This window comes from Vulpes vulpes, chromosome 1 (assembly GCF_048418805.1).
Source record: "Vulpes vulpes isolate BD-2025 chromosome 1, VulVul3, whole genome shotgun sequence".
NCBI classification, from domain to species: domain Eukaryota; kingdom Metazoa; phylum Chordata; class Mammalia; order Carnivora; family Canidae; genus Vulpes; species Vulpes vulpes.
Window position 1 is genome coordinate 160,578,406 of NC_132780.1, and position 15,287 is coordinate 160,593,692.

A 15,287-nucleotide genomic window follows, 5' to 3' on the forward strand; every position below is an offset into this window, starting at 1 on the left:
AGCACCACCTAGGCGGCCACAGGAAGGGTCTTGTGCAGCCAGGTGCTGAACATCTGAGGCGACTCTGGCATTTGTACATATGTTGTGCTTTTGAAGCGATTTAGTAAAACTTCTCTGCTGGCAGATGATAGACTGGAACAGTGCAAAACAACACTGTCAGTCTTGCCTCTTCTATAATCCCATAAAAGTATTGGTAAGATACATTATAATATCCTCTTGGCTGTAAAAGGAAAAGGTTTAAGCTGTATGTTTTATCTATTTGAAATCTAGTTATTTAACTATTTTTTAATTAAAGTTATTTGCCACTCCAACTCAGGAAATATTTGGAGTAATTTCTGCCCCTAGGAAATAACCCATGTGCTTATTGGGAGGTGCATCAGACTCCTGTGCAGATATCATTGGAAATGATGTAATCATATAATCATATATGGCCAAGACACTCTAAGACACTTACATGGAGGCAATGATTTTCTCTGAAGAACACACATACAAACAATTCCTGATGGTGGTTCTACTTTTTATTGTTTCCCATATGTCAAATAGGCAGTATTCATTGGGAAATAATGTACATCCCGGTTAGTGATATATCTCAGAAATTAGAGCGGCAGGCTATTATCACATACACAAAAATCATGTCATCTGGTTAATGAGGGCTAGTAAGTAACCACATAGCAGAAGCTGAATTAAATATAAGCTGTTTCTTTATGTTCCAATTAAGTAGCTGCCAACTCCTCAAGAAAAGCTATGCAACATGGATGCAACTCATCCTGGTAAAACAATAGTCTGCATTTCTCGCTTCAGTGGTCTTTAGATTAGTCTGCCTTCGTTAAAGCCAGCTCATTCTTTTCCATATTGACTGGTTCTCAATGTGATGCTTTCTGCAGAACCCTCATAAATCTATCCAAAAGTCCCTTTATCTCCATTCTCCTATTAAGTAAAATCATAGTATTACAGTTTTAATGATGCTCTTTAGACTTCAGGATGTCAGCTACCCTTTCAAGAAGAAGAAGGAGGAGGAGAAAGAGAGTGTTAGAATGAAATTTAGTTCTTTTAAATATCATTTAAAAATATGAAAATATGACACAGTACTTATGATAACCTTGAAAAAGGATTTGGAGAACATTCAACAGACCATTTTCTGTTGTTGAGTTTTATACACCTTTTTCAACTGCATCATATGCTTGGGTGGTATATTACACTTTCAGGAACTATGAAGCTGTTTATATGCTAAAAGAAGTACTTAAACTTACCAGCTTTTAGTGACCTTTCATAGATTTGACTATGGAAAAATTTACATCCATCAAGATCTTACCTCCCATAGCATGCATTCCTTAGACTTTTTAAAATGTGTCTTTTCTTAAGTAGTATTAAAATTACACACAAAATATAAAATAGTCTTATGGGTCAGGTCAATCATTTTGGAAATGTTCTCAAGGAATTCCCAAAATCTATTTGTGCAGCTATATAACAACTACAACTAAGCTTTGGTGGGGAAAGAAAAGGAACATATGCTTAGCATTTAATGCAATGCCTTTGTGTCTAAAATTTTGAATATTAAAGAGAGACAGTGAAGTGTCTATTGAACAATCATTCTTCCATCTACATTCAAGAAGTCAGTGTACAATGCGCTAGAAGATGTGATAGAGAGAGTCATCCTGGAACATCTGAGTCAGAAAATTGGAAATGTTGATATGGTTCTGATGAAGTCACTGCCCTTCTTCATGCCCTTAGATGCTTTGTCTATTTGCTTGCTTTGCCTCTGTAGACAGGAGGATATATTGTTTTAAGAGGACTATGAAAGCTACAAGAAAGTTAAGACGTTTCTAGATTTGGAAGTTACTGTGTCACATGAACACTAAGCATGTGAAAGTTTGAAGAAACACAGGGTAAATAAACCATATAATTTGTGTTGCATGTGTCTTGAGCAGTGCTTCTTCAAATTTGATGTGGCTAGAAATTATGTTGGGTGGAGGCAGTAATAATTAAAATGCATGTTCCTAGGTATAGCCCCAATCTCAAAATTTGTGGAGCCAAGGACTTTACATTTTTAATAAGCACCCCAGTTGATTTTAGAGTAGGTCCAGAGAAAATACTTGGAAAACCTTAAGATAGCAAGAGTGTTATAGCATGTGGATTGAATTCATTCAGAACTGAAAATCACCAAAGAAAAATTAGAGAAGTTTGATCTTCATTCATTTATATTGTGACTTTACTCTTATTTTTTCTGTGATGAACTTCCTTCAGATCTCTGCTCAAATATCATCTTACAGGTGAAGGCTTCCCAGTATATAAGATTGCAATTCATTCATTTCTGTCATTGTCATTTACTTCTCACAGCACAGATTACCATCCAGCATATTATATATTTATGTGTTTATGTCTCTCTCCCTGCCCTCTTCACTAAATTAAGTCTATGAAGCAAGAATTTTGTTTTGTTCAATGCTGCATCCTTGGTGATTCAAATGGTACCTGGAATGTAATAGGTGTTTACTAAGTGATTATAATTTACTATAGGGAGATATAGACTTGTTGTTTGTTTGGTTTTTTGCTGCTTGTTTTACCAAAAACGTGTTTTTCAAGAATAGAGTATCCTTTCCAAAAGTTTTCAAGTCGATGCTGTTTTAATATTTTAAGTGTCAATGATATTGACAGCTTTGTAAATGAATTTTCTTAAGCACACTTGTCCCATTTGGCTGAAAATTGTTTGTTTCCTTAGTTTAATGCATTTCTTAAATCTGCTGCTATAGGCTAGTGCACAGCTTGCCTATTTTCCTCTTGCTCATGTCATTATGGTTTGTTACTCTCTGTTGTGCTCACCATTTCCTGTTATTGATTTCCTGTAAATTCCTCATAACACGTCTTTTTTTTTCCTCATAACACGTCTTGTAGCAGAGTGCATTTGAGAAAAGTATCTAAAAATTATAACAAATATTTTACAAGCAGTTTTGCAGCAGAACCTTTTTTAGCCAGTTTTTTTTCTTGTTTAGAGTTCATTCATCATTGATATTTGCTTCATGTTTCCCATTGCTCATTCTTTTTCCTTAAGCAACTAGTCTATCTAGATACTAAGATTCCTCTAATTTTATTATTCTGTTTATTTTCCTAATCTTCAAATGTTTAAATAGTTGACCTCAGTTCACAGACCTATATGTTGGTAACTAGATATGAATGCTCACAGAGGGGTGTCTGACCTGTAGTTTCCGGAATGTAGAGTGAAACACAAGATTGAGTGGTGCATTTTGGAACCTATAATAATTGTCACATGGATGCTTCTTAAAATTTCACAAGGACAAGAAGAGAAGTATGGAATAAGATCCAAGTGATGAGGGATGAAGAAGGTAGAAGATAAAATTAAAGTTAACAATGGCATGGATTAAAAGTAGAATAAGCATTCCTCACCTTTATACTTTTATATATAGTTTCTTTAAGGAATTAAAAAAGAAAAAGATACCCAAACAATTAAGGTCATGTTATATTTCTTTTCTAATGCTATTTTTTGTTGTAACCTGTTATGAACTCTAAATATGAAATATTAATCCTATGTTGGTTTATAAAGAGATTTAACTTTAACTCATACATTACTAAAAGAAGTGAACTGGATTCAGAAAACTATTATCTCCAGTTCTTCACCCATAATTAGTTTCTATATTCATGAAATTTGTATTCCCATACCCTTATTGTGAGATTTCAAAGAAAATTTATTTTCTATAAAGTGTTTTGAGCTCTTTTGAACAAGTACCCTGATAGAATATAGCATAGCTTTATGATACAACATTGTAGTTATACTAAGGCTTTCTTAGAAAGTCACAGATTGAAATGAAAATTTCAACAAAACCAGATAGAATCTCATAGGACAGAGGAAGAAAACTATTTTAAAAAGAAGAAAAAAAAAGGGAAAAGAAAACAAGCACCATTCCCTTCTATGACCCTCTGCAGATCTATCCCTCCTATAGAACCACATTAAGACCTACTTAATTCATGAAACTTGATCTAACATGAGCCATAATGCTCCTTATTTCTCTATTAAACACTATATTATGACTATTGACACTTATAAAAATATGTCTCTTTATTGTTATATAAATATTCCACATGTGTGTTCCTCATCAACTTCTATAGGATTTTTACTTTTTTCAGGGAAAGGAGAGCTTTTATGCTCTAAGAGCATAGTTTATAGGTATGAGCATTTGACAAGAAGTAACATACCTTGGATATGTGGTCTTTGAGGGATTTTTGGTAATGCAGTTAAAATCTTGGAATTAGTCAAATGTCCTAATTAAAATTAAAATTAAAAATAAAATTGGGTTGGAGATCACAAATTTTAAAATCACTATTTTTAATGTTTATTTCTGGTGAAATTCTAGAATGGACCCAGCAAACAGCATTTAGAAAGACAACACTGCACAAAGAACCTGCCTAGCCTTTTAAAGAGGTTGTTTTGCCAGATATACCTCAGTGATTATCTACTTAAAGACAAGACTGAGGGTGGGAGCTGGAGGTCACAGAGGGAGCATGTCCACTTATGGAACAGAGCCAGTAGCTTGTTTCAGGATTATAACTTTTATCTGCCTTGGCCTATTCATCATTTTTATTAGTGACTTGATAGGATGAGAACATATTTACTATGTTTGTTTCTTAATCCTGTAATGATTTAAAAAGTTTTGAGTCAATAGTGAATGTATGGGTTGTCAAAATCAAAATTCAGCAAGTGGTCTCCTAGGACACTTCAATGTGTAAGTAATCAAGCTAAGGAAGATCTGATAGCTTGCATCATTAGGAATATGGCACCTAAAGGGGAGGAGCAATAGGACCACTTTGTTCTGCACAGGTAGGATACACATGGATGGTTTCCCTAAACACACTTTAGAAGTGTGTGCTCCGGGAAATAAGTGATGTGGAGAATGCGAGAACTTAAAACCAACAGAGTATGTTTAATAGAGAAGAGGACTCTTCAGGGGTAGAATAGTGTTTGTAGATATCTAAAGATATCATGTAAAGGAAGAGTTATGAGGCTAGTTTCAAAAGGGCCAAATAAGGCCCAATGAATGTGACAGAAAGAAAACACTTTCAACAATTAGTATCTTTAAAACAGAAAGCACTTCCCAAGATAATGAAAACCTCATTGTATCATCCTGAGGGTCAGGATGGCCACTCATACATATGTAATTATTGAACTGAATAAAAATTTGGCACAATTTTTACATAGTTTCATTAGATGTGATTCCATATAAGAAAATCTGTTAAGAAGATATTGCAAGCCATGACATATAAACTTGTCAAATCCCTATGTTATGCACCTGAAACTAATGTAACATTGTGAACAATTGAAAAAAACAAAACAAAACAAAAAACCACTTTGCTGTGGTGTAGATGTGGTCGCATCTGCATTTTCTCTAGTTGATTTCAGAAGAATAAGATGGTCTTCAAGAAATAACAACAGCTCTACTGGGATTTTACCATTTTTACATTTTAAGCTTATAGGAATGAAATGATTAGACTTTGCATTTCTTTCCAAATTCAAAAGAATATCCCATTTTATGCTTCCATCTCCAGCTTCACTCAGTAGGTATAATTATTATCATTAAGAAGACATACAAAAGGGTTAGGAAATAGTGGATCTGGTTTAATTAGTTCATGCTAATTGTGAAGTACACCGCAAGAAGGCAGCCATGAATGACTTGCTAGGGAGAGGGGGCACATTGGGGCAGAGGAGCTTGCATATCAGGTACAAATTTGTACTTAAAATCCCTTTTGGGCAGCCCCGGTGGCTTAGAGGTTTAGCAATGCCTTCAGCCCAGGGCTTGATCCAGGATCAAGTCCCATGTCGGGCTCCCTGCATGGAGCCTGCCTCTCCCTCTGCCTGTCTCTCTCTCTCTCTGTCTCTCTCTCTCTGTCTCCCTCTCTCTCTAATAAATAAATAAAATCTTTTTAAAAAATCCCTTTCAATGACATTTATATTCTCCATACTTTAAGGGAAAACCAACTCAGAGAATGCTGTGAGGTGCATCGATTTTAATTTCATTCATTGTCATTATTGAATAAAATATTCCTTTTTTAAAAAATACTATACATAATAAATCCATTTTTAGGGAAAAAAAAAGTGGCTATTTCAAGCCAACACTCTGGAAATAGACAGTAAATGCAACTATCTCTTGGCCCCAGGAAGGTGACCACCTGAAGGTTGATGAGGGTGGCAGTGGTGATGTTTGTACCTGTGCATAATATAGAATGTTTCTCTGTGATTTAAATTTTGTAGATATTTTGGTCTTCTGAAAAGAAATAATCCAGCAATTAATGTTTTGTAGGTTAAAAACTGAAATAGAAATTATCAGATGTTGGACCTTGTGCTATAAAAAAGGTTCACTTTCACTTTTCAAAGAACCCCCTAAATATAGGTTGTGATGTTTATAATAAATGTATTGTCTTTATGACTAGAATTTCATAAAATGCATCACTAAATCTATGAAAAAGGACATATGAAATTTTTATGCAAAAAAAAATAGTATCACACTGCAAGATAAGAAATCTGCCATTCTGTTTGGATTTCGCATAAACCTTAAACCTTCCATTTTTGTTGTATGTATTCAAGAGACATTTATTCTTTCTCTGCTTATTTTTAGGGTACTTTGAATCCCTATTGTGTGTTATGGGATGACTCAAAAACGTAAGTGACAGATGTTTTCTTATATTACTTTGGGTTAAATATTCAAAGCACATTAAGTTATTTCAGCTGCCTGATAGTCAACAAGAATATGATAAGTTAGTGGGATGTGAGTTACACTTAGAAAACATTCTCCTTTTTGAATCTTCAGAACAGGATGATGAATGTGTTTGTGTGTGATGATGCCATCAGATTATGTCCCAAGATAGGATTGCATTACCTAATATGTAAGGCACATTGCAATGCAAATTCCATCAGGATTTTTTAAAAGCTCTAATATTTTAAAATCATAGAAGCTCAAATGCTATTTCAACATTTTGCCCTAGTCATTCAGCTCAGCATTGCAGAATAAAATAGCAATCTCCATGGTCATTTAGCCAATACATTACTTGCATGACCTTGAATCTATTTTCAGAGTAATGCGCTATTCATATGGCCCTTCCAAATTGTTTTGTCATAAAAACATTAAGTAACGTTTAATTTTCTTATTCATATATTTTATGAATTCTTGAAGACAATAGAAAACAATTGCAATAAATAAGGATTAATAATTCTTCAATGCATTCCTTTGTATAAGTAATTGCAATATATCTTCTCAAAACTACCTTACTCTCATTGGTAATACTATGAGATTTTAAGAAAGATCTCACAGAGCAGAAAAACCCTAAGTGCTAGACTCTTATACTTTAAATACTCATGTACATTTATTTCCAGATTATACAACCTTGTTTTGTGTGGAGGGGAGATAAATATCAATCATCCCAAAGGCTAATAGTGCCATGTGGATGCTGCCAGATAGAGTACCACGTTGTTGAGTTCTAGGTATTCTGTGATCCCCCAGTGTTCTTAACCCTAAATCTGATCTACAGCTGAGGTTTTATTGTGTCACTTACCTCTCACCAGTAGTTACTGGAGAGTCTAAATGAAGGACATAACTAGAATTCTAGGTAAAGAACAAACCTACTATCTGTATGGTTTTCTAGGGTACTGATAGATTTTACATTACGGTATTTATTTGTATGATGAATCAGTGATATTGGGCATATTATTTGCTATAGATTCTGATATTCTAGGGATCCTTTTTTCCAAGGAACTTTAGTGCCGTAAGGAGAATCCTAACTTGCCCTCGTGATAACGTGAGCTGGATGCCCTCACTGATGTCATTATTTTTTTCTTCTTTAAATATAATACAGAAATCCAGAGTAGTAAAATTTCTGCAAGCTTTGTTCTTTACCAATAGCCAGAGAAGACTCTAGTAGTATATTCTGAGCCCCTGTTTAATATGTTGTATAGCCAAGGGAAGAATGCAATGCTACAAAAATCTAATTAAATATTTTCTACTTAAGAAAAATATACCATCTTAAATTCCTGATTATAACTACTTGAATATCTTCATGAATAATAACCAACTTATATTTAGTTTTATTATATTTTTAGTGGTGGAATATGCTTCAAACAGAGGAAGTCTTAGTTATTCCTAAGGACCTTTGGAACTGTTAAAGGAATACTATGAGAAGAAACAGCATTCCCCTATTGTGTGACTCTTGGTTTCCTTTTACAGAATGTCTAAGGTTTTAAGTTCATAAAGATATCAGTGTTTGAGGTCAGCACTAATTTGGGGAATCAATCATACTCTTTTCCAACATCTGCTAAAACATCATTCCCATCCATGACAAAAACAAACAAACAAAACCCCCATGTCTTGCCTTTATAAAATTCAACTTTTAAGTTGTCCTTAAAGAAAACTATTCAGTCAGCGGTGTGGTTAGCTGCCTTTCAAAGTAGATTACCTGAAGAGATCAGTGTAGTTCATGTTTCCTTGATGTACCTGAAAAGTAATCAAGACTGACAGAACTTCTCTCCCATCACACCTTTTACCAGAGTGTTTTATCATTAAACTGTTTTCTGGGTGAGTTTTAAACAATGAAGGTTAAAACAACTTTGTTTTCCTCACATCAGTTTTATTTTGATCATGCTTATCTGATCATGCTTATCTGTATACATAATAGCTTTACCAATGCAGTCATTTCAACTTTGAGTATAAGTGCTCTAAGTATAGGTAGTAGTGAAGAGATACGGCTTCTACTTTTTATAAGGAAAAGAGTTGACTTAAATGATTTTTTCAAGATTGAAGTTATAGAGTTGAAATTAGAAGTTGTCTTGAAATTTTAGTTTATGTTATCAGATTGTCTTACCTTTTTCATTGAGGCATATTGATATATAACATTATATATTATATAACATTATATAATGTGTACAACACATTCATCTGATATTTGTATATATTGCAAAATGATCACCACAATAAGTCTAGTTAACATCCATCACCACACAGTTACGTTTTTTTTCTTGCGATGAGTACTTCAATGATTTACTCTCTTAACAACATTCAAATATGCAACAGTGTTATTAACCATCGTTATCATGCTCTAAATTATACCTCCATGACTTGTTTATTGTATAACTGGAAGTTTCTAGCTTTTGACCTCCTTCACTCATCTTGCCCACTACTCCCTTCTGGCTATATTCAATTGCCTTTAATTTTTAAATTAATTTTTAATAACAAAATTAAAACCCAAGTATCTTTTACTTATAAAATTTTAAAACATAACTACTGAGGCAAAAGTCGCCATTAATCATCACCACCTTGATTATCTACAGCCACTCATCTCCCCAAGATCACTTCTAGCTATAATTTGTTATGTATAATTTCAGGCATCCAGTTATGCATTGACATATGTATGCAGCCTTAGAAATTAATACTATTTTTACATAGGTACTATGATACAGTATGTAACACTGGCATCTTCAGTTTTTAATTCTATAATATATTGTGGAAATTTTAAAACTTTACTACGTATGTTACGCTTTTTTGTATGAGCTTCATTTTATAGGTATATAATAATTGATTTAGTATTCTTAATATTGATGGTATTGAGGAAATTTTCAATTTATTTTATTAAATGAACTGTATTTCCGTGTACCTCTTTGTACATTCTGTCTTGCGGTTGTCTCTGACCATCTAGTTCAAAGTGGATGGTCTGTTGTTCCCTTTATACCAGCCTATTTTATATTCTTCACATTATTTATTTCTTATTTATTTTTGTTTGCTTTTATCTGTCTCCCCCACTAGGAAGTAAGTGCCATAAGAGAGATATTTTATCTTTCTTATTCGCTACTGCACTCTTGATGCCTAGAACATACACACATAGTATATATTCAACAAGTACTTCAACTGGTTAGTTTTGCACAAGCATAAATATTTGAATAGTTCTCAGGTACTGTTTCTCTTTAAGAATTATTTCCATTTATGTTTTATCTTATTAGTTCTAGCAACAATGAGACCTAACATTGGAAGGTTGAAGGGAGAATGCTTCAGCTTGGTACAATACTGAGGTCCATTATAAACAATCAATTTTATTTCTAATGATAATCTACTACTGTGATAATCCCAAACAAAGACATTTTTATTTCACTCTGATTGGGTACAATAGTTTCAGACAATTTCAAAATATATTTTTATCTCACTTTGGCTAGCTAATTAACAGGATGCAGAAGATGTTTCATTATGGATGACCCATGAAATAAATTGAAAGTACTTTTTCACTTCAGAAATAGGCTTTTTTGGCTAGGAGAAGTGTTTTTTTCCTTTTTTTAATGTTTAAACATTTTCTGGGCAGCCCAGGTGGCTCAGCAGTTTAGAGCTGCCTTCAGCCCAGGGCATGATCCTGGAGACCCAGGATCGAATCCCACGTCAGGCTCTCTGCATGGAGCCTGCTTCTCCCTCTGCCTGTGTCTCTGCCTCTCTCTCTCTCTCTCTCTCTCTCTCTGTGTGTGTGTTCTCATGAATAAATAAATAAAATCTTAAATAAATAAATAAATAAATAGCATTTTCTTTAATATAGCTTACAAAGTTATCATTTGGGTAATAATTTGTGCCTTCTTTGGGATACTTTAAATTTGTATTTTGAGTATCATGTGTGATGACTACATTCCCTAGAAAACCCATAATCCTTTGTTTTAATTAACCTGTGGTCTTTCTCCATGGGTCTTAGTAGCACCATCTGACGCTATCAGGTCTGTGAAGGATCATGTTTGTTTTCAGAAAATGTTTCAGAGTGTCAATCATGTGAATTTCAATTATGTTTTCTTAACTATTGCTAAACAGTTTTACCAATCCATTTATAACTTATGTGCCTCCCTTGTGGTTGAAAACAAAAACTTCTAATGGGCTTTCCATTTTTCTATACTGCTAACTGATTTGTTGCAGTTGGGAGTAACAATTGTCACATTTTTTTATTGAGACTGATACTGGCTTGTTTTATTTCAAAGTTAAGTAATTGAATTGATTTCTTTTCTTTTCTTCTATTATCCTTATTTTTTCATCAGCAGGACTTTTCCCTCTCTTTTGTCTTCTATATTGGAAGTCACCATTTCATTTACCTGACAATATGATTCCTAAAAATATAAAACTAACACTCTGGCTTCATGCCATCACTTTAGAGGGGTCGCCATCATTTTCTTTGCTCTTCAGGTGATTGACATACGCATGCCATTATGGAGACATGATGTCATAACTGTCAGACATACACTTAAAGAAAGATCTGTTAGCTTTTAGAAGTTCTACACAATTATACAAAGCATTGTTATCATTAGGTAGCCAAACTTTCCCCTCCAAGTGATAACCAAATGATAAAGCTCTTTCATAAGGCCCTATTCACAATGTATCAGACTTGGCAAACTGATATGGACAGAATTTAATATTCTTATGATTATTATAAAGAAGCAGAAAGAACAAGGGAGAGATCTTGTTGGAAACTTAATTTATACAGTAGTTGAGAAAGAAAACAGAAAAAGAACAGCTATGCAAAATAGTAATACAATGGATGCCCCTGTTGTTTTAGAGGAAGCATTCTTTCCAGACCTGTACCTAACTGAAATCTTTTCTTGAACGACAATGAGTCTGTATTCATTATCTTCAACATACATATATCCACGATTCCAGTAGATGTGTTTCTAGAATTTCTTAGTGATTTAATTAACCAGACATTAGATTTGAAAACTATTTATCTTCAAGTGTTATTACTTTTATTGCATAGATTACTCAGTTTAAAATATGTTAGGGGCCCCTTGGTGGCTTAGTCAGTTAAGAGTCAGACTCTTGGTCTCAGCTCAGGTCATGATCTCAGAGTCCTTAGATCGAGCTGAGGTGGGGGGCTCAGCGCTCAGAATGGAGTCTGCTTGAGGTCCTCTCCCTCTGCCCCACCTCAGCTTGTGTGTGCGTGCATGTGCACATACTCTCTCTCTCTCTCAAGTAAATTAGTCTTTAAAATATGTTAAACTTTAACTGAGTACATCATGGTAGTCAATACATTGGAAATAAACTACATGATTATATTACAAGAATGGTTTTCAGTCTTCCAAATTAACATTATTATGTGTAACTTTTGATATGTTGAGTATATGTCCTAGGTATCAGCATGTTCATTTATACTTGGTAGTCTCTTAAGTAATGTTAGCCCTTCTGTAGTGAGAGTGGTAAGAAATAACTATTTCTGACTGGTATTTAATATAATTTTGTCTTTGTTGGTATATTCAGAGCCCATATGGATCCAATTACAGACGCAATTAAGATGTCAGGATTCTATGGAATTACTCATTATCCATTCAGGTTCAGTGATCAATTCTCAAATTGTATAAAACTATGCTATTATGCTTTATTTCCTTTCATTATACTCACACTAACAGAAATGAGAATATTCAACTTTTATGGTATCAAAATACTAGTCCTTGTAAAGTAAAATTTACCTAATCTCCAATAATTTAAATATTCTATCTTGGTCAGAAATAATCACACCCAAATTCATAACAGTTATTTGTTTTCAGATTTATCATTGATAAAATGTTGCTTTTGTTTGGAAAACAACCGTGTTCTTTTAAAAGTATTATAAAATCAATAAAAAAATAATAATTTGAGAAAATAGCAATACAATATAATAAATGGAGCTTTCTTTATTCTTGTTTTTTTGTCTTAGTACATTACTTTTGAAGTTTTGTGATATCCACAATTGTGTATTTCCTCATAAATCCATTGTAATTCAAAATGACTTGTTTCAGCTTCCTTCAGAAAAAATTTTCTTTTTCATCCTTTAAAATGTTTTCAATTTTCTTGCAGCACCTTGGTGGCTCAGTTGGTTGAGTGTCTGATTCTTGGTTTCAGCTTAGGTCATGATCTCAAGGTCCTGGGATTGAGGCCTGTGTTGGACTCCATGCTCAGCTGGGAGTTGGCTTAAGATTCTCCTGTCCCATTCCCTCTTCTCTTCCTCCCTGAACACTCTGTCTCTTTCATCTCTATCTCTCTCTCAAATAAATAAATATTTGCAAAATAATAAAACAAAAAATTTAAATGCTCTTTAGAATGTTTTGATTTCATCATAGATTTTATGGTATTTAATTTAGTTTTCCTAAATGTATATTTTTGTCTTTGTTAGTGTATAAATTATCCTTTTTTAAAAAAGATTTTATTTGTTTATTTGAAAGAGAGACAAAGATAACAAGAGAGAGCTCAAGCAGAGAGGAGAGGGAGAAGCAGGCTCCCCACTGAGCAGGAAGCCCAATGCAGGGCTCATTCCTAGGACTCTAGGAACATGACCTGAGCCAAAGGTAGATCTTTAACTGACTGAGCCACCCAGGGGCTCCTAAATTATCCCTTTTCAACTAATATAGTCTATATATGTACCTCTAATATTGTTACCAACTCATTATGCCCATTAGTCTGAGCAGTAAAATTCAAGAAACATTGCATTATGCCTTCCACAAAGTATTCTGAGGGCTAATATTGGAGAAAATTGTCCTCACGTGTTTTTTTATTGTAATCAGTGCCTTGATCCTCTAAAGTAGAGGTTAGGAAACTAAAGCCTACAGACTGTGGGACAAATGCAGACTGATACCTGTTTTTGTAGGTAAAGTTTTATTGGAATATAGTAACATCTATTTGTTTACATAGTGTTTGTGGCTGCTTTTGTCCTACAATCATTGTATTGAGTCACCGCAACAAAAACCATATGGCCCACAAATTTTACAATATTTATTATGTGGTTTTTCTTTGAAAAATTGTTAATGCCTGCCGAAAACAATGTTTTCCAGCATTTTGCTTGTCTTGGCATATGTACAAAATAATTTAAAAGCACATTGGGGTAAATGAATGAAAATGTTCACAAGCAGAAAAAGGGTAGGTTGCCCCAAGGGTAAAGAAAACCATTATCTCTATTAATTATGAAAAATTCTCAGTAATTATTTTTACAAATATAGACTCACCTTAATCTGTCTTATCTTCATTTAGAACTCTAAAGAATGATACTTCCTACTCTCCTGGTATCATAAACTCTCTTCCATATTTTCTGTTTTTTTTTCTTCTCAGCTATATATTTTGGAAATTAATTTTTGACCTTCAGTATTTCTCTCCATTTTTTTTCTAATCTGTCGTTTAATTATTTGTAGAATTTTGATTTTAAGTTGTTATTTTTTTTCATTTCTAGAGTCCATTTGATACATATTTTTTAAATCTTTTAGATTACTTTTTGGAGTATCCTAGTTTATGCAGGTATTTTCAAAGTTCTGTTTTATTTATTTTAACTTAATAAACACAATTGTCTTATTACCTGTGGTTAATAATTCCTATATTTAAAATTTCTGTGGGTCTGTTTTTGCTTTGTTTCTTTTAATTCTCATTCAGTATATAGTATCTTATATCCTAGTATACTAGGTTAAGTCATGCTTATTGTCCTATAAAAATTATTTGTGGGATTCTTTGGTGCCTCGGATAACGGTATGTCCTTTGAAAGACAGTTCCTATTTGCCTCTTCTGACTCCTTGGTGATACTACTATCTCAGATCCCTTAAACTAAATTCAGTCTAGAGGTCACCCAGATTGATGATATATTTCAGCAATTCTAGCAGTATTCAAATGGGAGAACTAAACTGGAAAAAAAAACCCAAAACTCTTATTGCTAAAAATAGGACATCTAAATCAATATCTTCTTACACCTATAATATCTGAACAGCTCACCACTATAGCATATCTGTTGAGAAGCATTGCTGTACCATACTTTATGTCTCTGCCTTTGATAACCCTTATGTTTCCTGCCTTATGTTATAGCAATTTGATATTCCTTTCTAGTCCCAAATACCTTGGCAACTGGCAGTGTGTCACATTTATCTTTGTAAATTCTGCTGTGCTTACCAATGAGATTTGCAAATCGTTAGAACCCCATAAATTTATTGATTCACATAACAAATTTTTTCTAGAGAACCTATTATTTTTTCTTCTATTCAAGGTGCCTGGCACATATATTAGTGAACAGAGAAAAATACCTAAGTTATAGAGCTTAGATGGAGGAGGAGTGCAGGGAGGGTCCAAGAACATAAATAGACTAGGTAAGTAAATTATATGTGTGTTAGAAGGTAAAAATTTCATGGAGGGGCAGATGATCAAAATAGAATGGAAAATGCCATGCAATTCAATTGATTTATTTGTACTCCTTTGATTAACTTATCCAAAGACGCCACTACTCATTTATACGTTATTTGGTTAACAAGTGTCCAAAATGTGGAAGGTGTCACTTCA

General features: G+C 33.6%; 1 protein-coding gene across 8 annotated transcripts in view; it reads left to right on the plus strand.

Moving 5' to 3' along the window:
• Positions 1-15,287, plus strand: part of ADGRB3 (adhesion G protein-coupled receptor B3) — a 707,424-nt gene that overhangs the window by 411,857 nt on the left and 280,280 nt on the right. For all 8 annotated transcript variants that reach the window (XM_025991123.2, XM_072735057.1, XM_025991125.2 and 5 more), the window contains one exon: positions 6,621-6,664. In XM_025991123.2, coding sequence (XP_025846908.1) covers positions 6,621-6,664 — 44 coding nt within the window. The remainder of the gene's footprint in view (positions 1-6,620; positions 6,665-15,287) is intronic.